Source organism: Corythoichthys intestinalis, chromosome 9 (assembly GCF_030265065.1).
Source record: "Corythoichthys intestinalis isolate RoL2023-P3 chromosome 9, ASM3026506v1, whole genome shotgun sequence".
In the NCBI taxonomy this organism is placed as follows: domain Eukaryota; kingdom Metazoa; phylum Chordata; class Actinopteri; order Syngnathiformes; family Syngnathidae; genus Corythoichthys; species Corythoichthys intestinalis.
Window position 1 is genome coordinate 49,029,489 of NC_080403.1, and position 26,833 is coordinate 49,056,321.

The window sequence follows — 26,833 nt, forward strand, 5'->3', positions numbered from 1 at the left end:
TTGGTTGCAGTAACAGAGAAGATAGACGGAGAGACTTGAAGTTCTACCGTATTCCGAGAGACACTGAGAGGAGAGCGAGATGGACTGCTGCAATTCGATGAGAAAACTGGGCACCAAACGATCACCACAGACTATGCAGTAGTCATTTTATACCTGGTAAGATGTATTTAATATATATTTAGAGGGTTTTGGGCTGACAACCACGATTAAGATCATTGCTAGGCTAATCGCCGACAACATACAGCTTCAAATTCAAGATGCTTATTTCTTCCACCATCATTATTTTTTGAATAATATTTAGCTGGTAACAAGTGAAAGAAGCTGGCCTCGTCTACGGATCATCAGTTAAACAGGGGTGTCCAAACTTTTTGCAAAGGGGGCCAGATTTGGTGTGGTAAAAATGGGGGGGCTACCTTGGCTGATTTACGTAGAACAATATATTTAAACAATTTTTAGCAAGCCCTTATGTGTGTCACATTTGCTTTATTATTATTATTTTTTTAAATTCATAATTTCAACAATCTCGCCTTTGTGGCGTTCTCTTTCGACACTCGGGCTCTTGCGAAATACTGCTGCTGTGAAATTAAACTAGCTTCAAGTTGCTATAATTTCTCGCTGCGTATCTTCCTTGTAATGTTGTCGTACATGTCAGCGTGTCTTGTTTGGTAATTTCGCGTCACATCGAACTCTTTGAAAACAGCGACTGTCTCTTTGCAAATGAGGCAGACACAGTTGTTGCGTATTGTATTGAAGAAATAGTCCAATATCCACCTATCCTTGAAGCGTAGGCCATCGCAGTCAACTTTTCTTTTTCATTGATTGTTTGCCATTTTAGAAAATTGAAAGTAAAGGGTCACACGGGGTAATGTTGCTTAGAGTGCTGCTCTTAAAGTTTTTCAAAGTTTCGTGAGAATAGGCTGAGTTTCTGTGGACAAGATAGTTGTAGATATCAGGGTAGCAGATGTCAGGCAGAGATGGTGAAGACAGCGGGTCGAAAAATATAGATTTAGGCATCAAATATGGATCTGGCGAATGGATAGACTGAAGCTTTTCCACATAACGCCTTTTATGCAACGCATCCAATGAGTTTACAGCGTCTGAAAGCACCGGGGCTTCCATGAATTGCACTATAAATTGCACGACAAATTGAAACCACTGAGATTACGGATAGACAATGACGGACAATATGGTGGCCGGATACAGCGACACGTCATTGTGTGACGTTGGTGAGTGGGGTCTATAGGCGACCATATTTGTCTGTTCTCTTCAAACTGTTATCTAGACAGGTACACATCTTTAAGTTCTCTTATAATTAAATAATAGTTTTGAAAAAAAACTGCTGATGGTGGCTCAGTGAACATCTAATTTGGCTTGTTCTCAGATGAACAACAAGTTGAGTAAGGAAGTTTTGACGTAGAGGTTGAAGGAAGGGAAGAGGCAAAGACGGACTGAGTCTTAGCCAGAAAGTGTTGATGACAGTGTTGATTTCTATCCCCCCCCCCCCCCCCCCCCCAATTCTGTCACAGCCAATTATACTGTAAAGCTAGTTAAACTGGAACTTATGTTGTTGTAAAGTGTATTACATTTTTGTTCATGTGCCCCTTTTTATCTATGAGCACTTGCCCCTCCGTTGGTCTCCGCACAGCCCTGGTAGAGTGTTGTATATTTGGTTTCTTTCTAAATAATATCAAGACCCTGTTTTTGTTTGTATATATAATTGTTGTGTTAATTGAGAAATAAAACCTCTTGGTCGGTCGGCGCCTGGGTTTCAAAATAAAATTTGTATTTGTTATAGGAGGACAAGTGATGGCATCAATGTCAGAAAAGAGGATATATGGTGATTTAAAACGCAATTATATGTTTTAAATAGAAAAAAACTCAAATTTCTGATGAAACAACTCAAATTTCCCAAAAGTGACCTTTATTTTGAAAGCAACACACGTCTGAAGTTGACTCCCAATTAGTTTGAGGATGTTAGCAGATCTCTACCAAACATGAAAAAACTCAAAACAGTCACTGTGAAGTGCAGGTTTTGCTGGACCAGTAGTTGTGTTTCACAATGAAGTTCATGACATTACCCTCTAACGTTCAGCGTCATGGAGCACTCGGCCGACCCCAGGTAATTCTCCACCACAACTTTGTATATGCCGCCATCTTTAGCGCCAACCCTCAGAATGAGCAAGGAGCAGACTCCACACACGTTGGTGATGTAGTAGTTGCTGTTGACGTTCAGATCCACGCCATCGTGGTACCAGGCCACGCGGGGCGCCGGGTCGCCCTTGACTGCGCAGCTCATGTGACATTCATAGCCTTCTGGAGGCATGTGGCGTTTCAGTGGTGTGATGAAAGACGGCGCTGACGATAAATCAACAGATTTTCTCGGTGGTTCTTTGACCGTGAATTTTTCTGTAGCCGAGAGAAAAAACATTAACGAATGTTACGTTAAAGCGTCAATATATGTATTTATATAAGACAGCAAAACAGGAAAACTATTCAGAGGAATGATCAAGCTCTACGGTATTGGAACTGTTGCACTGATACCCGGCTGTGTGGTATCCGCCGATGCCGATACTGTACCGATACGACATTTTTTGTAAACATACACCCCCCCCCCCCCCTTTTAGTACTGACTCACTCACTTTCTAAGTAACCTGTGCACCAGGGGCGTCACGTTTTAAGAACAGAGGGGGCTTAGCCCCCAGGAGTTAAACAGGATGTAGGTGAACATAGCACAAAACTTCACAAACCGCCAACAAAGACTGATAATTTATATATACAGTAGTACCTCGACATACGATCGCTTCAACACACAATCTTTTCGACATCCGACGTAAAATTTTACTCGCCATTTGTTTCTACACCAGAGGACATGCTCGAAATACGACCACATGACAGCACCGCAGACGGACGCACGGCTGATTTTCTTCTGAGAGAAATCAATACAGGTTTTAAGGCTGGTACAGGTGGTGAAACAAGGAAAAAGGTGATGCTTACCATTGAAATGAAGATGGAAATGATGGAAAAATATGAGCGTGGGTGTGCATCTGTGAACCTGCTCAACAATACATCTCCACGGTCCTCCTCCGACCACCGTTCGCGAGTCTTTATAAGTTAAGTTGACAATTATTATTGTGGTAACATCGTCAAAGAAATCGCCAGCTTCGTCAGTGTTTTTATCATTTATTTCAGAACTTAACCAAAGAAAAACGCTGTCTGCTGCAGTTGACGGTGCTCTCAAGAAAACATTGAAAACGAAAGTAAATTCCCAACTGCACGGCTCTCTCAGTCACGTCAGTCACGCGGTGTGTTCAGGTACAGAAAAAAAACGTCCGCCACATTAGAACCTGATTCGTTACATTATTAGAGGAATTATTATCATTATTATAATTTTGATTTTAATTTATAATTGATTTGTTTGGCTATGTGTAATTGCCATTTGTAATAGTACCAGCTGTATTTATCAAGGATTTAGTGTAGATTTTTGGGCTGTGGAACAAATTAATGGGATTATAATGAATTCTTATGGTAAAATCCTGCTCGACATACGACCATTTCGACTTACAAACAAGGTCCTGGAACGAATTAACTTCGTATGTAGAGGTACCACTGTATATAAATATACACTCACCGGCCACTTTATTAGGTACACCTGTCCAACTGCTCTTGAACACTTAATTTCTAATCAGCCAATCACATGGCGGCAACTCAGTGCATTTAGGCATGTAGACATGGTTTAAGACAATCTCCTGCAGTTCAAACCGAGCATCAGTATGGGGGAAAAAAGGTGATTTAAGTGACTTTGAACGTGGCATGGTTGTTGGTGCCAGAAGGGCTGGTCTGAGTATTTCAGAAACTGCTGAACTACTGGGATTTTAACGCACAACCATCTCTAGGGTTTACAGAGAATGGTCCGAAAAAGAAAAAATATCAAGTGAGCGCCAGTTCTGTGGGCGGAAATGCCTTGTTGATGCCAGAGGTCAGAGGAGAAAGGCCAGACCTGTTCGAGCTGATAGAAAGGCAACAGTGACTCAAATAACCACCCGTTACAACCAAGGTAGGCAGAAGAGCATCTCTGAACGCACAGTACGTCGAACTTTGAGGCAGATGGGCTACAGCAGAAGACCACCCCGGGTGCCACTCCTTTCAACTAAGAACAGGAAACTGAGGCTACAAGTTGCACAAGCTCATCGAAATTGGACAATAGAAGATTGGAAAAACGTTGCCTGGTCTGACGAGTCTCGATTTTTGCTGCGACATTCAGATGGTAGGGTCAGAATTTGGCGTCAACAACTTGAAAGCATGGATCCATCCTGCCTTGTATCAACGGTTCAGGCTGGTGGTGGTGGTGTAATGGTGTGGGGAATATTTTCTTGGCATTCTTTGGGCCCCTTGGTACCAATTGAGCATCGTTGGAACGCCACAGCCTACCTGAGTATTGTTGCTGACCATGTCCATCCCTATATGACCACAAAGTACCCAACTTCTGATGGCTACTTTCAGCAGGATAATGCGCCATGTCATAAAGCTGGAATCAACTCAGACTAGTTTCTTGAACATGACAATGAGTTCACTGTACTCAAATGGCCTCCACAGTCACCAGATCTCAATCCAATAGAGCATCTTTGGGATGTGGTGGAACGGGAGATTCACATCATGGATGTGCAGCCGACAAATCTGCACCAACTGTGTGATGCCATCATGTCAATATGGACCAAACTCTCTGAGGAATGCTTCCAGTACTTTGTTGAATTTATGCCACGAAGAATTGAGGCAGTTCTGAAGGCAAAAGGGGGTCCAACCCTTTACTAGCATGGTGTACCTAATAAAATGGCTGGTGAGTGTATATGCGCACACACACACACGAGTTATGTGCACAGTTAACTCTACTAGCACCTTCACAATGCATTTCAGACTAACTAGCTAACAGCAGCTAAGTAGCAGCGTTATTTTAGAGCTGGGATGTAACGCTTGACCGTAAAACAACAAAGGCAGTACGTGCGCAGATATTGTCTGTAGTGTGCAAGCCAGATTTTTATTTTTCAAACACAAAGCGTTTGGTTTATCAATTACATGGGACTTTCTGCTGTTAGCTGGGGTCTGGAGCTAACTGTTACTACTAGCAATGATAAACTCTCATTTTCTTGAAAAACTTTCTTATGTCCATCCTTCATCCATCCGAGGCGCGATTATTGCTAGTTGAAAACTATCTATTCATGCTCTGCTCTGTGTTTGTCAGAGGTACACACACACTGCCGTCCCGACTGTAAGCAAGGTCACAGGGAAAACGTGGATTGGATTTTCAGAGGTGTGGGCTTTCTCTATTTGAATTTGCAGTGGTTCTCAACCTGGGTTCAGCGAAGATAAAGAAACACAGAGCCCTATTTTCCTACGCTGATTAAAGTTTCGGCAAAGTGGCTTTTCAGACCAGGTTTTGGATTGGTTTGCCCCCAATTTACAGGCTTAATCCATTTCTTCTACCTGCTAGTCTTCGATCTGATATGAGGTTTGCTCAGTGGAAGGTTCACTCGCACTTGGTATGATGGAATTAGTGTTGTATCGGTCGCGAACGATTCGGTCTTTTTGAACGAATTGTTTGGGTGAACGAGACCGAACTAATCACCATCTGCACTGATTCATTCTATGAAGTTGGTGGCGCTTGTTCGCTGCGTGGGAGGGCATTGAGCAAGCGGCAGCGTCTTCTGACATCGCACACGACCAATCAGACGCCAGCCTCATCGCGGGCAGGGGAGGGAGCGGAAACAGAATCAAGGCGTCTGTCACTCATTTCCACGTGTGGCCAATAAGCAGCCAGCGTGCAGGCAGGGGGGAAAGACTGAGTTTTGTCACTTCCCGTTAAGTGATTCGGTCCTCCAGTGCCTGACCTAGCTTGCTGCTAACTTGACTTTCCAGTAATGACTATGCGGTGAACGAGTCATAAAATGAAAGGAAATGACTTTGTCACATATTTGTTAACGTGGAGCCTATCAAATGCTGCTCAAACAGACAAAACACCACACAAATCTAGCGAGCATGGTTTAGTGTACTACTTTTCTCAACAGACTCGGGACTACCTATGACTGACAACATACTATCAAATTTGCAGTAGTTAAAACACGGGTAGCTAAAAATAAATAAATAAAAAAACACGGGTAGCTAGTGCTACGAGGCAAGCAAAAGTGAGCTGCGGTCGCGTGACGGCACTCACGGCAGTGAAGGGGGCAGAGAACTGTCACTATATGGAGGCTTCATGGCAGCGTTATTTACCTCATATGCGCACAGAAAAAATATTTAGTATTATCACCATAATACTGATTTGCAATGAAACTGTATATACATGTCAATTTTTTCCGACTGTTTTTTTTTTTTTTTTTTTCGTGTCAGCGTGTCGGGTGTTGATTTGACAAATTATGTCCATCATGTGCTACTCAAAAACAACGCACGCGGACACGGGAGATGTCGCAATATGTCTACATTTTTCTTAACAGACTAATGAGAGTAGAAAGGCAACATCGTAAAGAGCAAACAATTATTTCTCGTCAGCATTTGACAATCTGAGATGAGGGGGCGACAGGGGAGCTGACCGGATTATTTTATTTGTTAATACCAGTGCAAAAATTCAATACGATCATCTTAATACTGATTTGCAATTAAACTGTCGAATATCAAAATGTAGTATTGTTTTTATTTCAGAGCAGCACATTTGACAACTAGCTATTTACACTTCAGTTTTAACAATAGTGACCTAAAATAATAGTGATGAGCATAAAAACAAAAATACAACAGAGCGAGAGGTAAATATGATGTGTTGGTCGTTCCATATTTAGAAATTAAACTTTCGATTTATTTTCGTGACAGCAAGCATGCTGCGTTGGCTGGTAGCATATGTGATCAAGATCATGCTAAAAAAAGTCCGTGTGCCCCCGACCCCAAACCCCCACTCCCCCCACAAAAGGAAAATGTTAAACCGTGTCCTAAATCGAAATGCAAGCACGAGGCATGACTTTGAGCCCATAGAACTAGGACAGACGACGCGAAAGTTCTCCCTCGCTTTTGCAGCAGCAGGAGGGAGACGAGGCTGTCTGTGAAAGCAGAATGATACCGCCTGTCACTCATTTCTGAAACTACGACGAGTGGTGCCTGTGTGCAAGAGAGGCAGGAACCAAGAATGTCACTTCCCGTTCAGTTATACTGCGAAGCGGTCTTTGGTGATTCGTTCGGCAACGTCACTTCCCGTTCAGTAACCGAACGATTTGTTTGGGCGGGGAGGGAGATGAGGGGGGCGAACGATTCGTTGAACGATTTGTTTGAACGAATCTTTTTACTGAACGAACCGGAATGGATTCGTTTACTCAAGTGAACGACAGATCCCGTCACTAGATGGAATACAACAGACCAATAGGCAGTGTCAAATTTTGACCGGTTTCTAACTTGGAAAAATATTGCTTAATTATCTTATTCCGAAGCGTTCGGGGCATTCATATGTGAAACTTTTAGGTTCGGTACCTTTAGCAAGGTTAAGAACCACTGAACAAGTGGAATGGATTGGATAACGACGCACTGAAGGGGGTCTCTACCTTTATCTAGGAAGTGAGGGGAAACTGACAGATTTATGATCATATTTAAGCAGGGGTTGCAGGAACTCCCGGACGTGAAGGTCGCCACGGAGCCAGAAATTTTGTTTGTTTCTTTTTTTTTTTTTTTTTTTGGGGGGGGGGGGGGTCTAACCTCCTAAAACAATTGAAATGCAGTTATTTCTATAATACATAAAAAACTGATTTTCATTTAAAATTGTTTTTTTTTCAATGACTTGCAAAATAAAAGTTAACAAAAACAGCAATAACCCCAACCTCCATCTCCTAATTTATATTTTCCCTTATTTTCTCACATACTAAATGCCAAATCTCAATTTTAACGACTTAAGAACATAGGATGTATATTAAAATTGAAGTTAATGTAAACATTTAATTTTGCTTTAAAAAAAAAAAAAATAATAATAATAATAATAAAGATATACGTAACATACATTCAGAAAAACAAGTACAAATGACTTATATTATGCAGAGTGATATAGAATATATTTTGAATATCACTCAAACATTGACTTTTTTTAAATCATAAGGAAATGAATAAGTAGCCTAACATAAATAAACAAATATATGTCCAAAGTGCACATTGACAGCTAAGATGTTCTGAACCTCCCCATCAGAGCAAATAAAACTAAATATGATAAATAAGCCTCCTCAACTCTTTCCTTGCTCTTAAAGATTTTCTGATTTTTCTGTTGCATTGCCTTTTTTTGTCACATCAATTCAACAAACTTCTATTTTTTTGCTGTTCCAGAGAACATGCACATTTGAACCAATCAGAGCTGACCATCTCTGCTGATCACATGTCAGTATGTCAGCCAATTGAACAGATAAATGAGTCCAGGCGTTTTGCTTTGCAGCGTTCATTCGCACATTGATGTGACTCATCATCATCAGACTCATATAACTGCAGCAGCTGGGGAAACCTCCATGCCGTCCGTGGAATAAAATAAATAATATCGGTGGAAACGGATTATCTAAACAAGCACTTTATTATGCTTGTTGTTAACACTTGTGTATGTAAATCTGATGAGGGTAGATTGTTTTCTTCTTGGAGATTAAATGCATGTGCGGCAGCTTAGCATATTTTTGGAATCAAAGCACCGTGTACCGGAACAGATTTCCGGCCTGAATCTTATCCCGGAACTGCGTTCCTGCCCTGAATCTTATACCGGAACTGCGTTCCTGACCGTTCTGGCCCACTTTCACCCCTGTATTTAAGTGAATAATGACAGGTTAAATGATTTTCTTACTTTTTAACAAGGCTAATTTTGTTGTAGACACTCATGTCAATGTCTGTTCACAAAACTTCAATTCCTGGCTGGTATAACATGTAAATTTATCCACAATTTAAAGTATAGGCCAATACATCGAAAATGTAATCGCTAATTGACCAAATTCAACAACACTTACCAGAATACTTAAGTCCTAAGCTCAAAAAACATTTTTCTGATTCTGTTTTGACGGCGTTTGAAATTGATGGCCAGCTTTACTTCTAGCTGATACTGATGCCTGCATTTTAATGCTGTATCGGTGCCCGTTCTGATACTAGTATCAGCATCGGTGCAATACTAATTGGAACGTATATCAATTTCAGCGATTTACCTCTGTCCCTCTTAGTTTCGAACCCTGGTGATACGGATGGCATGGACAGGCCTATGTCATTTTTAGCATACACCCTGAAGTGATATTGCCGCCCGGGCACAATGTCCACAACAGTAAACCTGTTGTTGAAGATATTTTCTGCCACTGTCCTCCATGTTGGCTTGAAGGAATCCCGCTTGGAAATGACATAATGCAGCCTGTCATCCTTCATCTCGTCTGGAGAGGGCGCCCAGGACAACGTGACTGTTCCTGGGACGTTCTGCTCCAGCTCCACTGGACCTGGAGGCTTAGGGTCATCTAAGATTTTACTCAATTAGTAAAGAAATCCACATTTGTGAATTAAACTGTTGGCCGGTTATGCTAACACATTTACCTGTTACTCTAATTTCAATGTTGAAGCTTTCTTGACCTACGAGATTCTTGACGATCACGGTGTAGACTCCAGAGTCGGTGCGCTCAGATGTGGGGATCAAGATTTGAGACGCTTTATCAGAGTTGGTGACTGTTACGTGCTTAGGTACTAAAATACCATCTTTCAACCAGGAGACCTCAGGAAAGGGTGATGCCTGTTTGTCCAACATAGCCTATTATAATCCACGTAATGTTAAAAAGGCGCTGTAAGTATGGATTATTTTACATTACCTCAAAGGGGATGTTGAGGCGCACGGTGTTTCCCGATCTCACGACTACGAAGCTCTTCATGTTGCGGTCTTTGAACTTTGGCCGCACTTAACGGGAAAAAAGAATAAATAAATTCATATTGGTTAAAGTAATATTATCCTCGTATAAAATCCTTTTTATGACAAAAGTTTGTTTTATAGTCAGTTTTTTGTAATCTTGTATGTGCAGCGATTTGGACCTCATTTGAACCACACTGTGCTGGAAAATGGAAATGATTCAACACACAGCTGGAACAGAATTAATTTTCTTTACAGCAAAATTGTCATTCTGTCAAATTTCAACCTAAGATACTTTATCAACCTTCTACCTGAATTGGTATTTTAAATGATTGATAATTATGCCACCAACCGTGCAGTGATATTGGAAAACCTGAATTAATAATTTCTGACAATTTATAGTGCATATCACTCTCTCTTGGCTGTGGGTAGACTTTCATAGGAAGTCAATAGTCCCTTTCACACAAATATCCCGGTAAATTCCCGTGTAAGGTGACGCGGGATTTACTCGCATCATTGCTTTCACGCATAGAGAGATGTCCCGGGAATGACGCCGGTTGGACACTTTCACTCACTTGTCCCATGTTGCCCACTGGCGATCTCTGTGCAAGGAGGGCTGTTGGCGCGATTTTATAACCCGGACATTACATCATTTTTGGTCAGCATCGGCTGTCACATTCTGTTGGTCAGATAGTGTTTTGTTACAGAGCTGGTTGTGGGAGCGTTCCCGACGTCGTAACTGCAGCCAATTCAAAATCATCAAGACTATATTTAAGCCCTGTCGATCCAAGAGAAGGGTGCCGAGATACAGTGTATCACAAATGTAAGTACACCCCTCGCATTTCTGCAGATATTTACGTATATCTTTTCATGGGACAACACTGACAAAATGACACTTTGACTTAATGAAAAGTTGTCTGTGTGCAGCTTATATAATAGTTAATTTATTTTCCCCTCAAAATACCTCAAAAGATAGCCATTAATATCTAAACCCCTGACAACAAAAGTGAGTACACCCCTTAGAAACTACGTACATCACTAAATGTCCAAATTGAGTACTGCTTGTCATTTTCCCTCTAAAATGTCATGTGTCTCGTTACAGGAGTGCTGTCAGCATTGCTGCAGAGATTGAAGAGGTGGTGGGTCAGCCTGTTAGTGCTCAGACCATACGCCGTACTCTACATCAAATTGGTGTGCATAGCTGTCACCCCAGGAGGAAGCATCTTCTGAAGACGGTACACAAGAAAGCCCGCAAACAGTTTGCTGAAGACATGTCAACAAAGCACATGGATTACTGAATGGTCTGATGAGACGAAGATTAATTTGTTTGGTTCCGATGGTCTCAAGCATGTGTGACGGCGACCAGGTAAGGAGTACAAAGATAAGTGTGTCATGCCTACAGTCAAGCATGGTGGTAGGAATGACCCCCCCCCCCCCCCTCCACCTCTTCAATCTCTGCAGCAATGCCGACAGCACTCCTATAATGAGTCACATGACATTTTGGAGGGAAAATGACAAGCAGTACTCAATTTGGACATTTAGGGATGTACGTTTTTTCAAAGGGGTGTACTCACTTTTGTTGCCGGGGTTTAGATATTAATGGCTATATTTTAAGTTATTTTGAGGGGAAAATAAATTAATTCTATTATATCAGCGGCACACAGACTACTTTTCATTGTGTCAAAGTGTCATTTTGTCAGTGTTGTCCCATGAAAAGATATACTTAAATATCTGCAGAAATGCGAGGTGTGTACTCAGTTTTATGATACACTGTATTAACTTGCTGGGCACCATTCAACACCTTCTACTCCCAAATTACATGCATTTGCTAGTAAGGGAGTGCCAAATGATCGATTATTAGATGCATTGCAATGCGACACGTGATGATTACTGTAAATGTTCAAAAACGATGATTTTCCCTTATAACTTTATGGCAGCGGCTTGTAGCGGAACGAAATTCAAGACACGTCTGCCGCCCGGATGATGGATGCTGCCGGTTACTGAGCAAGAGATTTACTCCTTTTCAAAAGTGTGGAAAATACATTTGTGTATGAGACAGGCAGGGACCCGGCGGTCTCGCTTCTACGCGCAACTTATTTTTTCAAGCGAGAGGGGAAGAGAGATAGTTCGTTGCTCCTTGTCTTTCAGTTGTTCAGCAGTAGGTTCAAGTCGTGTTTATTGAAAAAAGTCCCTAGTATTTTGCTAAGTCCCGTGTCCGTCTATCAGAGGTGAGTACACAAACCCTCTTGTACTGTTTAGCCTTTATTGTGTTTTTTTTTAAGATGTTACTAGTTAACGCCGAGCGCTATGCTAATTAGCGACTTGTATTTCCATGTCAAGTTGCTCGTTGTTTGGTGGTGTACAAAAGTTATTCCAGATGCACGTGTAAAACCAGGATTAAGTGCAGAAGTAACACTACAAACAGAAATTGTACAGAAATCTGTGAAAACAAAGTATATTGGTTAAAAAAAGTTTTATTTCTAAAGACACTTTGTTTCCAGAAAATGTGGAATTCATTCCACCAGTGTAAATTTTATTGTATTGTTGAGAGAAATAAGTACAGCAAATGTTTTTACACCTTCTTGTGAAAAAGAGCATCTTGTTTTGTATAGGCATGTTGAGAAATAAGTACTGGAGCAGCTTTTTGTTGTATAGGCATGTTTTCATCGTTCCGGTTGAATCATTAGGCTATTTTTAATAAATAATGGACATGAATTTGTTTGGCTACTTTATTAATTAGTAATGTACGATGCATCGATAATCGTGATAGCTGTGATAATCGTCAATACCGTGATCATCGTTCAATAATCGAATCATAGCACCCTGAATCGTAATCGAATCGAATCGTGGGGTGCCTAAGATGGCAAACCCCTATTGCTAGCTTGTTCGTCTGCTGCCCTTGTTTTGAAATCCCCCACGTTGTGCTAATATTTGAGTGTATTTGTTTTGTTGTCTTATTGGCTCTCTGCCTACCGCTTAGGTTAATATTATTGATTCATGTCGACCTACTGTCACGGACCCATTGTGTTATTCCCCTTTTTTGGTGATTGAGTGTATTTTTGTTTGTATTTAATAAACCCTTGAACACTTCCCTCTATTGTTTTCTGCTTTGAGGTACAACCTTGGTTCCACAGTCCTGAACATTGACAACAAAATAAACCACACCTTTCCAAAGATGGACAATGGACTCTCTTCCTCAGCTCTACAATCCAGTAGCAATTTAATTTTGTTATGTTTTCAGTTTAATTTACCTATTTTTAGCTAGCTATGTTGATAATTGCAATGGTTTGTTTACCGCTTTTTGTCTTACAGCAAAGAAAAGTGACGATCGGCCTGCCATGATATTTACGTCATCAGCCATCGTGCTGTGACCCAGAAATTTAACGCCTGCTTCCACGCACACGGCTTCCCGGGAAAGTCCCGGACATTATACTAAGACGCGACTCAGTAAATGTCCGTGTCATCTCCGTGTCAGTCAACCCGGACAATTGCTTTCACATACAAGGGCTGCCCCTTTTAAATCCCGGGATTTAAACAGTGTTCAGGTGTATGTGAGAGGGGCTAATGTCATCCATCAAATGCTTTCTTACCAGGAGGGGGCATGGCCGTAATGTGACTGTCAAAGCCTTGAGGTTCTCCATCACCTCCATAATTGGTAGCCACTACTCTAATCCAGTAAGCGGCCATGGCCTTTAAACCCCTCACAGTGTAAGTAGTGGGAATAATTGGTATGGCATTACATCGGGTCCATTCAGGGCTCGTTACAGGTCTGATCTCTACGTAGTAACCCTGCGCTTCATCCTGCAACCCTTTCACTTCCTTGGGTTTAGTCCAAGCTAGCGACAAGGTTGTGTAGTCGCTCGACGTTACTCTGAGATCTGTGACTTTCCCTGGAGGTTCTGAAATGACAATAATGTAAGGGAATGAGACTGTAAGCAACATACATAGCTCAAAAGTAGGGCTGCATCTTTAAAGTGCGTATGACACCACAAAGCATGTATATGTCATATTTCACGCAGTGTTTTATGCTGTTAAATGAAATGGACCACTTGGATGTGTGTGGACGTGATCGTTTTATATATTATATTTTTGAATCCCGCGCCATTAAAATGAGTGACTTCTGGCTCAAGTCTTGAGTTGAGAAAAAGAGTGCTGTGACGTGTACGGTAGAGGGAGTCCTCTTCACTATCCAGCCGTACTGTTGTATGAGAAGGACTAAGGATTCAGCTGATTAATTTGGATTAATTTGTTTATTTTTTTGCATCACGCCAGCCAAACGGCTACAGAAAAATGTTGCTGCAGGGAGAGGCATGTGAGCCTTTTTGGGGTTTCAAAAGGTTCCCATTCACCTGTGGATATTAGCCAAAACAAGCCTTCCTACTGTGGGACCATTGGACTTAGGAGGAAGTGAGTAAACATCGCGTTTTGTATTATGTCAAATGCTGGGATCATTTTAATATGTAGGTGGCTTGCATTTTGTGGCTGACACGCTCTTTGTTCGCCAGCGGCTTGTCGCAGATCCCCCCTGCCTGGAGAGTACTATACTCTGCTTATTGCCCTCTTCATGTGCCCGGTGTTCTGGCAAATTTTCCACCCGATCAGAAATTGTAACTTTGTGTTAAAAATGGCCGCGAATACAGCGATTACAAAGTAAACACTGCAAACGGTGTTCAGTCAAATTTTCCACCCGATCAGAAATTATAACTTTGTGTTAAAAATGGCCGCGAATACAATGATTACAAAGTAAACACTACAAATATTCTTTAAATAAAGGACTATTTACTTACGTTTAATCATTGATGGGCATGTAGAAAAGATCTCCTCACTCCAGACACATTCTGTCATGTTAGCTGCACAACAACGGCACGACGCTCTCTGTTTACGTCGTCGCCGTAGTAAATCATTATTTTTCATTATATTCGTGTTGACCATGTGGCAGCTACGCGTTCCTTGGACGTCGGCCGGTTTGTCAGACGATATTCTCCAGCTGCTTCCCCGGCGAGCTCTTGCCTGGCACGGCCAGACTGTTCTGTGTTTTTCAAACACTGAGAGAATAGTCTGGGACCCAGCCCATTAACGGCCTCTCAAGCAAGTACAAAATCAATTGACAAATCAGATTTGTTTATTTGCGTGACGTGTTCTTAACGAGCAACGTCACTCTTCCGCGTCGGAAGTCGTCTCCACAACAACACAGATGGCGAACAGGAGAGCCGAGAATATGTTCCAGTCCACGGTAAAATCAGTTTTAAATTACCAAAAACACATCGACACAAGTCACTGATAACAGTCTGTCTCGTGCTAGCCATGTTGAATAAACTCCGCTCTCCTTGTATGTTTACTTTACTTTACAAGTCCCTCGTCCCGCCCATCGCTGATTGGTCCACTCCGCTGTCTGTTTGCTGTGGTTTGCTCCGCCCTGGAAATTTTATCCGCTTAATTGTGGCTAGACTCAATAGCTGGAACAGCAGTGAGTCTGAAGTACCAGGCTAGGCGAGCTCTGCTATCCGTAGTAGCAGGGGAACGAGCTGTAATTTGCTCTCCGCCAGGCGGGTTGCCGACCAGCAAAGACAATCGACAACCCCGCCACAGTGTGACATGACCCCGGCTAGTTTTGTGTGATTTTTCGCTTCGAAGACTTTGAAACATCACTCGGTTCGGGCTAGCATATCGGCTAGCTGTCACGCCTCTTGGTTTGTTTACATTCTCCGAAGCCGGGGGGCAGGGAAATGATAAAAACCTGACCAACTACGGTGGCATACAATATCATTCGGGAGGTGCGACAGTAAAGGTGAAGTCGACGGTTTTGACCATTCTGGAGTAATTTTGCCATGTCGTACTGAATAAATACATTTTTATTATTTCATATTCCACTTAGCACAAGACTTATTTGTCATGACCATACCATTTATGTAGCAATTGGGAAAAATAATTGGATAAAAAGAATATCCTTTAAAAATATTGGAGTAGAGAGACTGAAACAATGACATTTTGCGTCTCTCTTCGTAGCATTTTCCCCGTTATGAATAATTCCCCCTAAATGGGCTGAATTGTAAATCAGATGAAACCATTGAAACCACCACGACGTCATCCACCTGTTGGGGACTCTAGAGCCCTATAATGGTAGGTGTGGCTAGATAATTTCTTGTCATCTGCACTTTGCCAAATTGTTGTATATAGTCGAACCGTCTCAAAATATGATTCTAATTCACATAATAATGCTATTTAAGACTTCTTTTCTCCTGTCGTACGCACTTTAAAAGCCGTGTGTGTCACATGGAATAAGCATACTCATGGGATCTCTGGCGATTACAGTGTCACAAGGCATGCTTGGATCCCCGGGACCAGATAGGTTGATTGCCGACACCCTGAATTCATATTCAGCCCCTTCAAATAAGTCTTTCACCTCACACTTGGAGTCTAGGGAGAAAAGCTTTATTATTGGCCTGTTGTAGCCCATTAAATAAGTGGCATACCCTTTATTGGTCCTCCTTGGTTTACAAGGCTCCAGTAATTTGTGCCTTTTTTCCTTTTTTCCAAATTATAGCCCATTATTTTGGTCCCTCCGGTGTCACTTGGAGCACTCCACGCCAGAATAATGCACTCTTTAGAGGCACTGACCACTTTCGGTGCTGAAGGGGTTCCCGGATAACCTAGTTTTAAATTTAAAAAAATGTTCTTGAAGTTTAACTGGTCACAATGGTTGGCAAAACCCAAATTATAGGCTCACGTAACACTCCGGCCGGTATGTCTTCTGTCTGAAGGTAGTCACTAACACCTTCTAAATTTCTTGCTCTGATCCGATAGCAGTATTTTCTTCCAGGGTCCACATCGCAATCTTTGTAGAACGTACTGCTGCCACTGATCTCCCCAAGACTGGACCATTTGTTACGACCAACCTGCTGGCGTTCTATAATGTAGTTAGTGACTGGACATCCACCATTATCCTTTGGCGGTTTCCACTTGAACTCAATAGATGTCACAGCACTCTCCATAATGTCAACGGGTCCTTGCGGTGGTGTGGGTTTGTCTGTAGATGGAATCATTATTGTGTTAACACAACCTCAAATGTTGTTAGAAAGAGGCCCTTTCGACTCACCCAAGACTATGAGTTTGGAAATTGCTTCTATTGTACCAAATTCATTCTTTATTTTTATTCTGACTTCACCACTGTCCTTCCTTTGGCATTTTAAAAGGCGTAGTTTGCTCTTAGTGGCTGATTTTTCAATCTTCACATTGAGGGCAGGGAAAAGCTCATCGTTGTCCTTATTCCATTGAATGGTTGTCGGTTGTCCACCCGAAAATTGAAGGTTCCATTCAGCAGTCTCGCCTGCTCTCACAATTACTGGTTTTCCGAATTCTCCAAGAGAGCTGGCATCAATCTTTGGTGGATCTTGAGTTTGACGGGTAAAGAAAGCTTTGAGTAAATACACAATTATGGTCTTTAATCCCACTCAAAAAAAGGATAAAGTTGTGGGTTCTCTTTAATTCTAACCTTGAATATTCAACGTGGCTTCCGATTTACGTCCATCTGACTCAAAGCGATACACACCCACATCCTCACTTTTGCAGCAGTCAATTATAAATTTATGATAGGCTCCATCTTTGACAATCCTGACCCCATCCTTTTTGGTGAGCTGGTCGGATGAAAACTCATTATTCTCAGTCCTTACAAGCAGCGGTTGTTTGCTTTGTTGATGAAGACGCTTTTATATTCCTGTAAAGGTATTTAAATATTTATTTATTCAATATTAATGGACGATTGCTCACCAGTTTTCCATTCTTGTACCATCTTCCCTCCGAGTTCTCATTGCTTAATTTGCAGCATAGCTCTGCCTGTCCTTCAGTAATAACGGTGGTATCTGACAGCCCGCTGACAAACTGAACACCTTCATCTATAAATGTAGGAAGCAGGAGAACTAAATCAGAATGATTGTAAGAACATAGTTGATAGAATCTTCGACATATCACCAGAGTATGGCACAGAATAAGATTGTCAAAGAAAAATGTCTTAACCTTTTGTTGCTTTGGAGACTGCTAGGCCTGCTTGCAATCGCCTTCTGCCTGCATCAACTTTCTGACTTTCATCTTCTCCACCTCCCAGGAGGTTTTTATTCTCGCCTTTTCCCTCACCATGGCTCACAACAGTTTCCCAGACGTCATCAGCGCCATCACCCTTGGTTATATCAGTCTTAGCTGTAGTTTCATCACCTTCTCCAGAGCTGATCTTCCCGCAAGACTCATTTTGTCCTCCATTTTTGTCTGTGTCTTCTATCTCCATTTGTGGCTTCTGCTCCAAAGCCAATTTAGCTTGGTCATTCTGAGGCTTGGCTTTTTCGTCCTTTGGACCTTTATGGGCGTTTGGATCGGCTAAATTAAAATTGAAACAGATTTTGTCAGGGTTATCATGACATTTTCATTCATCAGCCATATTTTTTTAAACTAGTTTTCACGATCTGATCAATGGCTGCAGCTATTGATTATTTTAGGAGACGATTAATCGATGAACTACCGTAATTTTCGGACTATAAGCTGCTACTTTTTCCCTTCGTTTTGAATCCTTTGGCTTATAGTACAGTGCGGCCTATTTGTTGATTTATTTAGGTTAATAGGTAACACATTATTTGACAGTGGCGTCATAAGACTGCGATTAGACCGTCATAATTATGACATGACATTATCATGGGCATTAATGAATGCTTATGACTGATGTCCTTAAGTCTCATCCTAACTCCATATATGTCCAGCTTGGATCTTTCACATCCATTCAAAAGGGAGATCATTTGCTGGATGACACCAAGTGACATCTGTCCTTAGCATTTATTAATGCTCATGGCAGTGTCATGTCATAATCATGATCGTCTTATGACAGTCTTATACTGCACTGTCAAATAAAGTGTTGCCAAATTCCTTAACTAGCAATTAATGAAACAGCTAGAACAGTAACTGAAGATATAATTAGCACAGAACATGAATTCTGATTAGTTATTTACATCTGTAGCGCTGCAATGCATGCTAGGAGGCATGTTGGACGAAAAAATTGTTGACAGTAGGTGGCAGCAGAGGTTGACTGTCTCCCCCAAGAGAACAGTGATGGCCAAATGAAGCGTCTTTAAGCAATGAAGCTTTGCAGCCAATTGGTTCAAAGCTGGTTGATATCTTTTGGTGTAAATATCCCATAATACAGTGGGGACAGCTGCAGGTTATTGTCCAGTGCGGCTTATTTATGAACAAATGTTTTTTTTTTCGTGTCAAATTTGGTGGGTGGGGGCTTATAGTCAGGTGCGCCTTATTGTGCGAAAATTACCGTAGTTAGTTCGAATAATGGAGCAAGTGGATAGGGAACATAAAAAATTAAAATACCTGAGCTGAGCCGCAAACGGTATAAAAAATAAATAATGATCTAGGTACAACAAAAGAACATTTGGCTAACTTACACAGCAAAAGTCCGCTAGCTTAAATGCTATAAAGTGGTAATTTTTTTAACAATGCTTATCGTTCAAACACATATTCCCACAAAAAACGCCAAATATATCTACAAAACTAAATTATGAATGCATTAAAAAAACATGAGCTCAAACAAAAACTTAGCTTATGTTGGTCTTAACAGGGAGCAGCTGGATTCAGCCACGTGAAATGAGTAATGTCAAATTCACTGTTGCTACTAGAGGGCAGTGTATCCACCCAAATCAATAAAACTAAAGGCAAACACTTACAAAACAAACCATAACAATGCCACTTTAATTAAAGGAATACTCGAAGCAGCAAAATTTAATTCAAATCTTTTTTCCAATCGAATTACTCGAGTTAATCGATTCATCGTAGCAGCACTAATCTTATAATGTGATAGTGGCCGTAGATATGGAAGTATTTATCATAAACAAATTACCTACCTTCCACTGAGAGAGATGCACTGCATGCCGCAATGCCAGCAATTGCATAATATGCTCCATTATCAGTCGTTTCACAATTTTTAATTGTTAGAGTATGTGTCATTTTGTCTTCTGAGGTGTTCATCTCATATTTCTCGCCATGTTCAAGCGAAGAATCTGGTGTTGACCAATTTATTCTGTTGATTGGTGTTGACAGAACACATTGAAAAGAGGCGTCTTTGTTTTCCAAGGCCTTCACGTTACTAATCTTGTCTACAAACTCCACATCAGGAACTATAGGAAAAGGAGCAGGTGGAGGAAGTTTAGACAGAAAACCATTTTTCTTTCTAGATAATCTGTACAATGGGAATTGCTTACCTTGGAAGTCGGTCGTAAGGACGTTTGTCTCGCCAACATCAACCTGATACAAACCGGCATCTTCTGGCTGGGGATCTTTGATGGTGAAACAATAATTGTTTCCACGCTTCTGCAGACTGTGCTTTGAGTTTCCATTGTTTCCATATGGAATTGCCGTACCGTCCTTGTCGAGCAAAGGCCAAGTGGTAAAACACAGTAATTGCGCTATTTTTGTGAATTTAATGTACTAATCTTGTACTAGGGTTGTGAAATGTATACAAGTTTCAGTACTGAAATGTGTATCCGAATATGATATTTGATTGTAAAAATATCGTTACTCACTTATTTGCAAAATGAGCGATCCTCCTCTAAGATATGATAAGGGTATAGAAATTTATTGTTTGTACTTTGTATTTTTCCCCCATGTACAGATGAGCAGGGAACTTCCACTAGTAAATCTGATGGAGTGCCCTTACAGCAGGGGTCCCCAAACTACGGCCCGCGGGCCGGATACGGCCCACCACCACATTTGGTCCGGCCCCCTGAACATTTTTCTTTTTTTTTCTCAATAGTGTTATTTATTTCCTGGCTTTTTTCTGTGAAGAACCCAGAGAGGGTTATTTGGTTATTATCTATTTAATTAATAGTGTTATTATATTATATTATATTATATTATATTTTGGGCTGTCAAACGATTAAAATTTTTAGTCGAGTTAATCACAGCTTAAAAATTAATTAATCATAATTAATCGCAATTCAAACCATCTATAAAATATGCCATATTTTTCTGTAAATTATTGTTGGAATGGAAAGATAAGACACAAGACAGATACATATGGAGATCTCATTTAGCTTAGCAACTGGAGGCATGAGAACCATTTTTCGAGTGTCCCAAACTTACAAGAAAGCACATTTGTCAAGGTTTCGTCGGCCGTGACGGCCCCGTGACATCCACCGAACAGAATGCTATGACGACGCCAGAGGTTGCGCTAGACATTTTCATTGTCTGTCATTTTGACTGACAGGGTCATAAAAATCCGGTCATAATCTATTTTTACCCATCACTTAAATTTTTAAAATGATAATGATGACATATTCAATAGTATTTAGTTTTCATTCATTTTTAATATTGTAATGCTTGCTTGGCGGCGAAAAATTAGACACGGAAGTCGTGGTATTTTTCTCCCTCTTTTTACTCTGCTTACCGCCAACAACACCAACAAAACAACAACTCCGCCCCCAAAGAAAAAGAGGCAACTATATAGACCCCAATCACCAATGTCACACAATGATCTTAATTGTGGTTGTCAGTCCAAAATCTTCTAAATATATATTAAATGCATCTTACCAGATATAAAATGACTACTACATAGTCTATGGTGATCGTTTGGTGCCTAGATTTCTTGTCGAATTACAGCAGTCCATCTCGCTCTCCTCTTCGGGTCTCTCAGAATACTGTAGAACTTCAAGTCTCTCCGTCTATCTTCTCTGTTACTGCAACTAACCGCCACACACGCCTTCACCATTTTGATTATTAATGTTAACGTGCAGAAAAACACGCCGTAATAGGAGGCATGTACATAGCGGTAATGTGTAAACACGACGAGCTGACACACAATATGGCGGCTCCAGTCGGGGGGGCGGAGTTGTGACGTCATGTGATTGGGGTCTATACACAGTCGGCAATCTAGTCCACCAATTGGATGACGCACTGGCACACCGGGTTCACCAATAAGAACCTCGCGTTGATGTGTCAATCACGGTGCCGCCGCCAGACCCCGGTGACGCTACAATATTCTGACAGAATAGCCAACGACGTCATGCATTAAGAGAGACAATAGCTAATTAATATGCTCACTCGCCACCCTGTGGTCTGGGGTGTGAATTGTAACCTGTCAAAATGACGGACGGACTTCAGTTTTTTCCGTCACCGTTTTTAAAAACCGGTCAACGACGGAAAATATTCGGTTAACGCGACCCCTGGACGACGCTGGAATCTCTAACTTAGAACGCGTTCAGAGTTTGCTACAAAATGCTCACTTCTGCTAGGAACGCACCCTCTCAAAAGGTTTTCAGAATCTGCACCTATCAAACAAAATTTCTCGAGCCTCAGGGGTCGTAGAACACTTTGGGGGATATTCGCGTACTTGTGAGAAGAAACCATATTTTTATTTCCGTCTGATTGTTAAAATAAAAAGAAAGAAAGCCAAGGCTAAGGGCATTACCTGGAAAATAATTATATATTCTTTTTTTAATGAAATAAAAAATTCGGCCAAGTGTTTCCAATATTTGGTTTTCGGCGAAGAACTTTTGGTACATCCCTAGCATTTAGCTTGGATAATTATTGCTTTCTTTTTTTATTTTGCTCTTGAATTGTGTGTCGCCATCTTCTGTTCATTTTAAGAGAATCTAAAAAACCTGTTAAAAGAGAAAGTCGACTATTCAAGGGCTGAAAGTGAATGAACAGAGGTTCATTCACTGCCACCCTCCAGTTCAAATAGATTGGATGTCTACAAGGGATAAACCTATGAATTAAGAATTTTAGTATTGTGACATCAGTACCTTGTACAGGTAAATAGAGGTGTTAGGATCCAGTAAAGACATGTTGAGGCTGAATTCTGCTTTTCCGTTTGGTTTCAATTCAATTTGTTTCACGTTCCCGAGATCTTCAACAACCTTGAGATGAAAAGAAACGCCTATTGAACAGTGTGACAATAGACACTGGCGAAGTATTGAAAGAAGGCAATACTTTTGCCTGTTCGTCAGCTCTTTCCTTTTTCATCTGATTCAGTCTCTTCAGCAACCATCGGAAGTCTGTAACACCAAAGTCCAAGCATATTCTTTGATAGTCTTTCTTTGGTGCGGTGAGGAGCACTTCCCAAAGTTTAGGGTCAAGCTCTCCTTCTTTCTTCGGTGGCAATTGTTTTTTCTTGGTGACGACAACACTGAACATCAGCAAGAAAAAAAAGTTTAACACAGTTTAGTGTTCACGATGAATCTTTGCTTTAAACTTACGTTTTCTTGAGCATAGCTCTGAAATCCTGTGGCGCTTCCTCCTTTGCTGAGAGAAAACCATGGAAATGTAACGTTTAAAAAGTACCAAACTATAGCCAATCACTGTATTAATATAAGTTTCGTTTTGATAACTGCTGAATCGTCTGTACTGTAAAGAAAGACTGTTTCTCACCTTTAATGATATTGAGGGTGGCAGAGCAAACAGCCGTTCCATATTCATTGGTGGCAAAGCATTTGTAAGTGTCGGCAAGGTCAGCTTTTGCTATCGGTATCTACACACAGAGTGCATCATTAGTGTAGATTATGTGGCACTATAAACACCATTTTGTGTAATTATCTGCCTTTTAAAAACAACATGTTGCAGGGTCTGTGCTTTCAAATCTCACCTCAAGGACATGCTCCTTGGCTTTTTCATCATATCTAATTTTGTACTTCTCTGTGTTATTGACATCCCCCTTGTTTCGCCCCCATGTGACATTCGGTGTTGGCTCGCCACTGACGATTGCTTTGAAAAAAGCTCTTCTCCCTTAGGAATAGATAAACAGAATGTGATACAGTTCTGTTTGCTGTTTTAAATTGCTTTTTTTTTTTTTAACCTTCGTGGACGGTCATTGCCATTGGTTTCCGGGTGAAGTCAGGTGTTGATTTTCCTTGCGGAACTTGCTGGACAACCTGAGTTATCGTAACTCCATGAATTCTTGACCTCCTTGTAATGGCCACTAAAAGGTAAAGAAGAATATTATGTACATCGTTTGATAGTATTGTAAGCTTATTGATATTTAGCTAAGCTACAGTTGTGTTAAAAATTATTTAACCCCCACAGTGGATGTGTTTTTGCAAGTTTGACATTCATTTTTCATCTTGTTTATAATCACATCTAATAATGACATGTCAAATAGACATTATCATACAACTGAAATAACAAAAATATTTTGGGAATATTCCTATAAATGGCCTTTCTGTGATTACCTCGTTGACAAAATTATTCACCCACCCCCTAGTCCACCACTCTTAAGAACAAAGGTTTCCATTAGGTGTTGTGAAACGGGGAACGGAACCCTGATGTGCAGCAATTAAGCAGATTTAAAAGGACTGTGACAAATGGCTCTTCTTGGCAGTTAATGACATCTTGACAACATGATGCAAGTCCAAGGAATGGTCAAAAAAGTTCAGAGAGGAGGTCATTTCAATTTATAAGCAAGGATATACATATAAAGGATAACAAAAGTAAAATTTCAAGAGACACAATTGGGAGCCTACAACCCCTGGCAAAAAGTATGGAATCACCAGTCTCGGACGAGCACTCACTCATTTTATTATGCAGAACAAACTCGGATAAAAAGCTTGAAAAAATAATGAATTAGTTCGAAAGTGCAACTCCTTGGCATTCAGAAACACTAAAAGAAATGAATAAAAAACATTGTGGTGGTCAGTAAATGTTACTTTTATAGAATAAGAGCAGGGAAATAAATATATTCTGAGGAAAAATATATGGAATCATGAGAAACAAACAAAGAAATAACAATCAAAACACATCTCTAGTATTTAGTTGCACCACCTCTGGCTTTTATGACAGCTTGCAGTCTCTGAAGCATGGACTTGATGAGTATTCAACATCAATTTGGTGCCAACTCTCTTTGATTGCAGTTGCCAGGTCATCCTTGCAGGTCAGAGCCTTGCTGTGGACCATTTTTTTTTCAATTTCCACCACAGGTTTTCAATAGGATTGAGATCTGGGCTATTTGCAGGCCATGACGTTGACTGGATGAGTCTTTCTTGAAGGGATAAGAAAGCTGTCTAAAATTTCAATGTAAACTTGTGCATTTATTGAAGATTTAACCACAGCCATCTCCCCAGTGTCTTTGCCTGACATGCAGCCCCATATCATCATGGACTGAGGGAATTTTTATGTTTTCTTCAGGCAGTCATCTTTGTAAGTCTCACTGGAAGGGCACCAAACAAAAGTTCCAGCATCATCACCTTGTCCAATGCAGATTCTTGACTCATCAAAGAAAATAACCTTCCTTAAGTCATTTATAGTCCACAATTGCCTCTCCTTAGCCCTTTGCAGTCTTGTTCTTTTCTGTTTAAGTGTCAATGATGGTTTTCTTTTAGCTTTCCTGCATGAAAATCCCATTTCCTGGTTAAGCCGATTTTGCACAGTTCTGTCACATACCTTGACGTCAGCTTCCTCCCATTTTTTCTTCATTTGTCTTGTTGTACATCTTCTGTTTTCAAGACATATGGCCTTTAGTTGTTTGTCATGATGTTTGGATGTCTTCCTCGGTCTACCAGTACACTTAACATTAACAACCTTGCCATGCTGTTTGTAACTGGTCCAGATTTTTTGATACAGCTGACTGCGAACGGCCCACATCTTTGGCAACCATACGTGTAGCGTTACCTTCTTCAAGAAGTTTAAAAAAAACCTTTCCTTGGTCTCAAGAGACATCTCTCTTGTTGGAGCCATGATTCTTGTGAATCCACTTGGTCCAGCAGCCCTCCAAGGTGTGATAACTGCACAGTTTTTAACTGCTGACTAACGAGCAGATCTAATCTGAGGCAGGGGCCCAATTAAGGAAAAGAAATTGATTGGGTGTGTCTGTATTTTCTATTCAAAATGGAGCGATTCCACTTTTTTTTTCTTCTTCAGAATGGAGTAGTTCTATATTTCCCCGCACTTACTCTACAAAAGTAACATTTACTGACCACCACAATGTTTTTATTCATTTCTTTTTCTGAATGCCAAGGAGTTACACTTTTTGTACTAATTCATTTTTTTAGCTTTTTATCTGAGTTTGTTCTACATAATAAAATGTCTTAGTGAGTGCTCGTCCGAGACTGGTGATGTCATACTTTTTGCTAGGAGTTGTATTCCGCAAGTTTAAAGCTAAAGGTACAGTAGAAACACTACCTGGGCATGGTAGAAAGAGGCTACTGTCTGCAACTGCTGTGTGATACCTAAAGCGAAAGGTGGAGAAAAATCCCCGGGTGACAGCTGTGGAACTATGACAGGACATGTCATAGATAGGTATTCAGGTTTCATCCTAGACAATAAGACGCACACTGCGAAGTGATGGCTTCCATGCAGTGTTTTTTCGTCAACGATGACGATAACAAAAATATTTAATCAACGAACATTTTTTTCATAACGATGACGTCACGATTGCGCGCTGAAAACGTGTCTTGGGAGACTAAATCAACGAAATGAATGGCAGTTGTCATCTGACAACACAAAAAAGAGTTGAAAATTTACCATAGTTTCTGTCATAGATTCTCAGTGTGTGATATTTTCCTATTGTATATGTAGTTAAAATGCATTTAGCAGCATTTGGTGTTGTCACTCACATGACTTACAGCACGCTCCCCACCGCCCTCGCCCCGCAGACAGGGTTTAGCATGTGCCCATTCCAGGCTCCTTTTGTGAAACATGTGTCAGGTGCTGCTTGGTAAGTTTTGTTTTCTTATCTTGGCAATGCAGTGTTGCTTTAGCCTTTAAAGGTCTGTGCTGAGTGATCATCATACACTAAACTAAGTTGTGGTGTTAGCATAGGGCTCGCGCTAGCATAGGGCTCGCGCTAGCATAGCGTTCGCGCTAGCATTAGCATTTAGCGCGGTTACTTGGTGTCTTCTTAATGCGCTTGCCACCCGTCCCTTGAAATAAGGAATCGTTCCGAATTGGGAATTAAAGGTTGCATTCCGTTTTGAACTAATACGGAATATA

General features: G+C 40.9%; 1 protein-coding gene across 1 annotated transcript; it reads right to left on the bottom strand.

Moving 5' to 3' along the window:
• Positions 1–2,074: 2,074 nt before the first annotated feature.
• Positions 2,075–26,479, bottom strand: LOC130922087 (immunoglobulin-like and fibronectin type III domain-containing protein 1; the record flags this gene model as incomplete). The annotated part of the gene is made up of 21 exons (XM_057846602.1): positions 2,075–2,406; positions 9,192–9,488; positions 9,565–9,757; positions 9,834–9,919; positions 13,459–13,767; positions 16,157–16,285; positions 16,342–16,518; positions 16,596–16,895; positions 16,965–17,258; positions 17,361–17,502; positions 17,636–17,760; positions 17,882–18,235; positions 19,759–20,031; positions 20,116–20,278; positions 22,657–22,770; positions 22,844–23,039; positions 23,110–23,155; positions 23,282–23,381; positions 23,496–23,635; positions 23,706–23,828; positions 26,458–26,479. Coding segments are annotated over 21 exons (3,915 nt in total), but the record flags the coding sequence as incomplete, so codon positions are not given.
• Between the last annotated feature and the right edge of the window lie 354 nt (positions 26,480–26,833).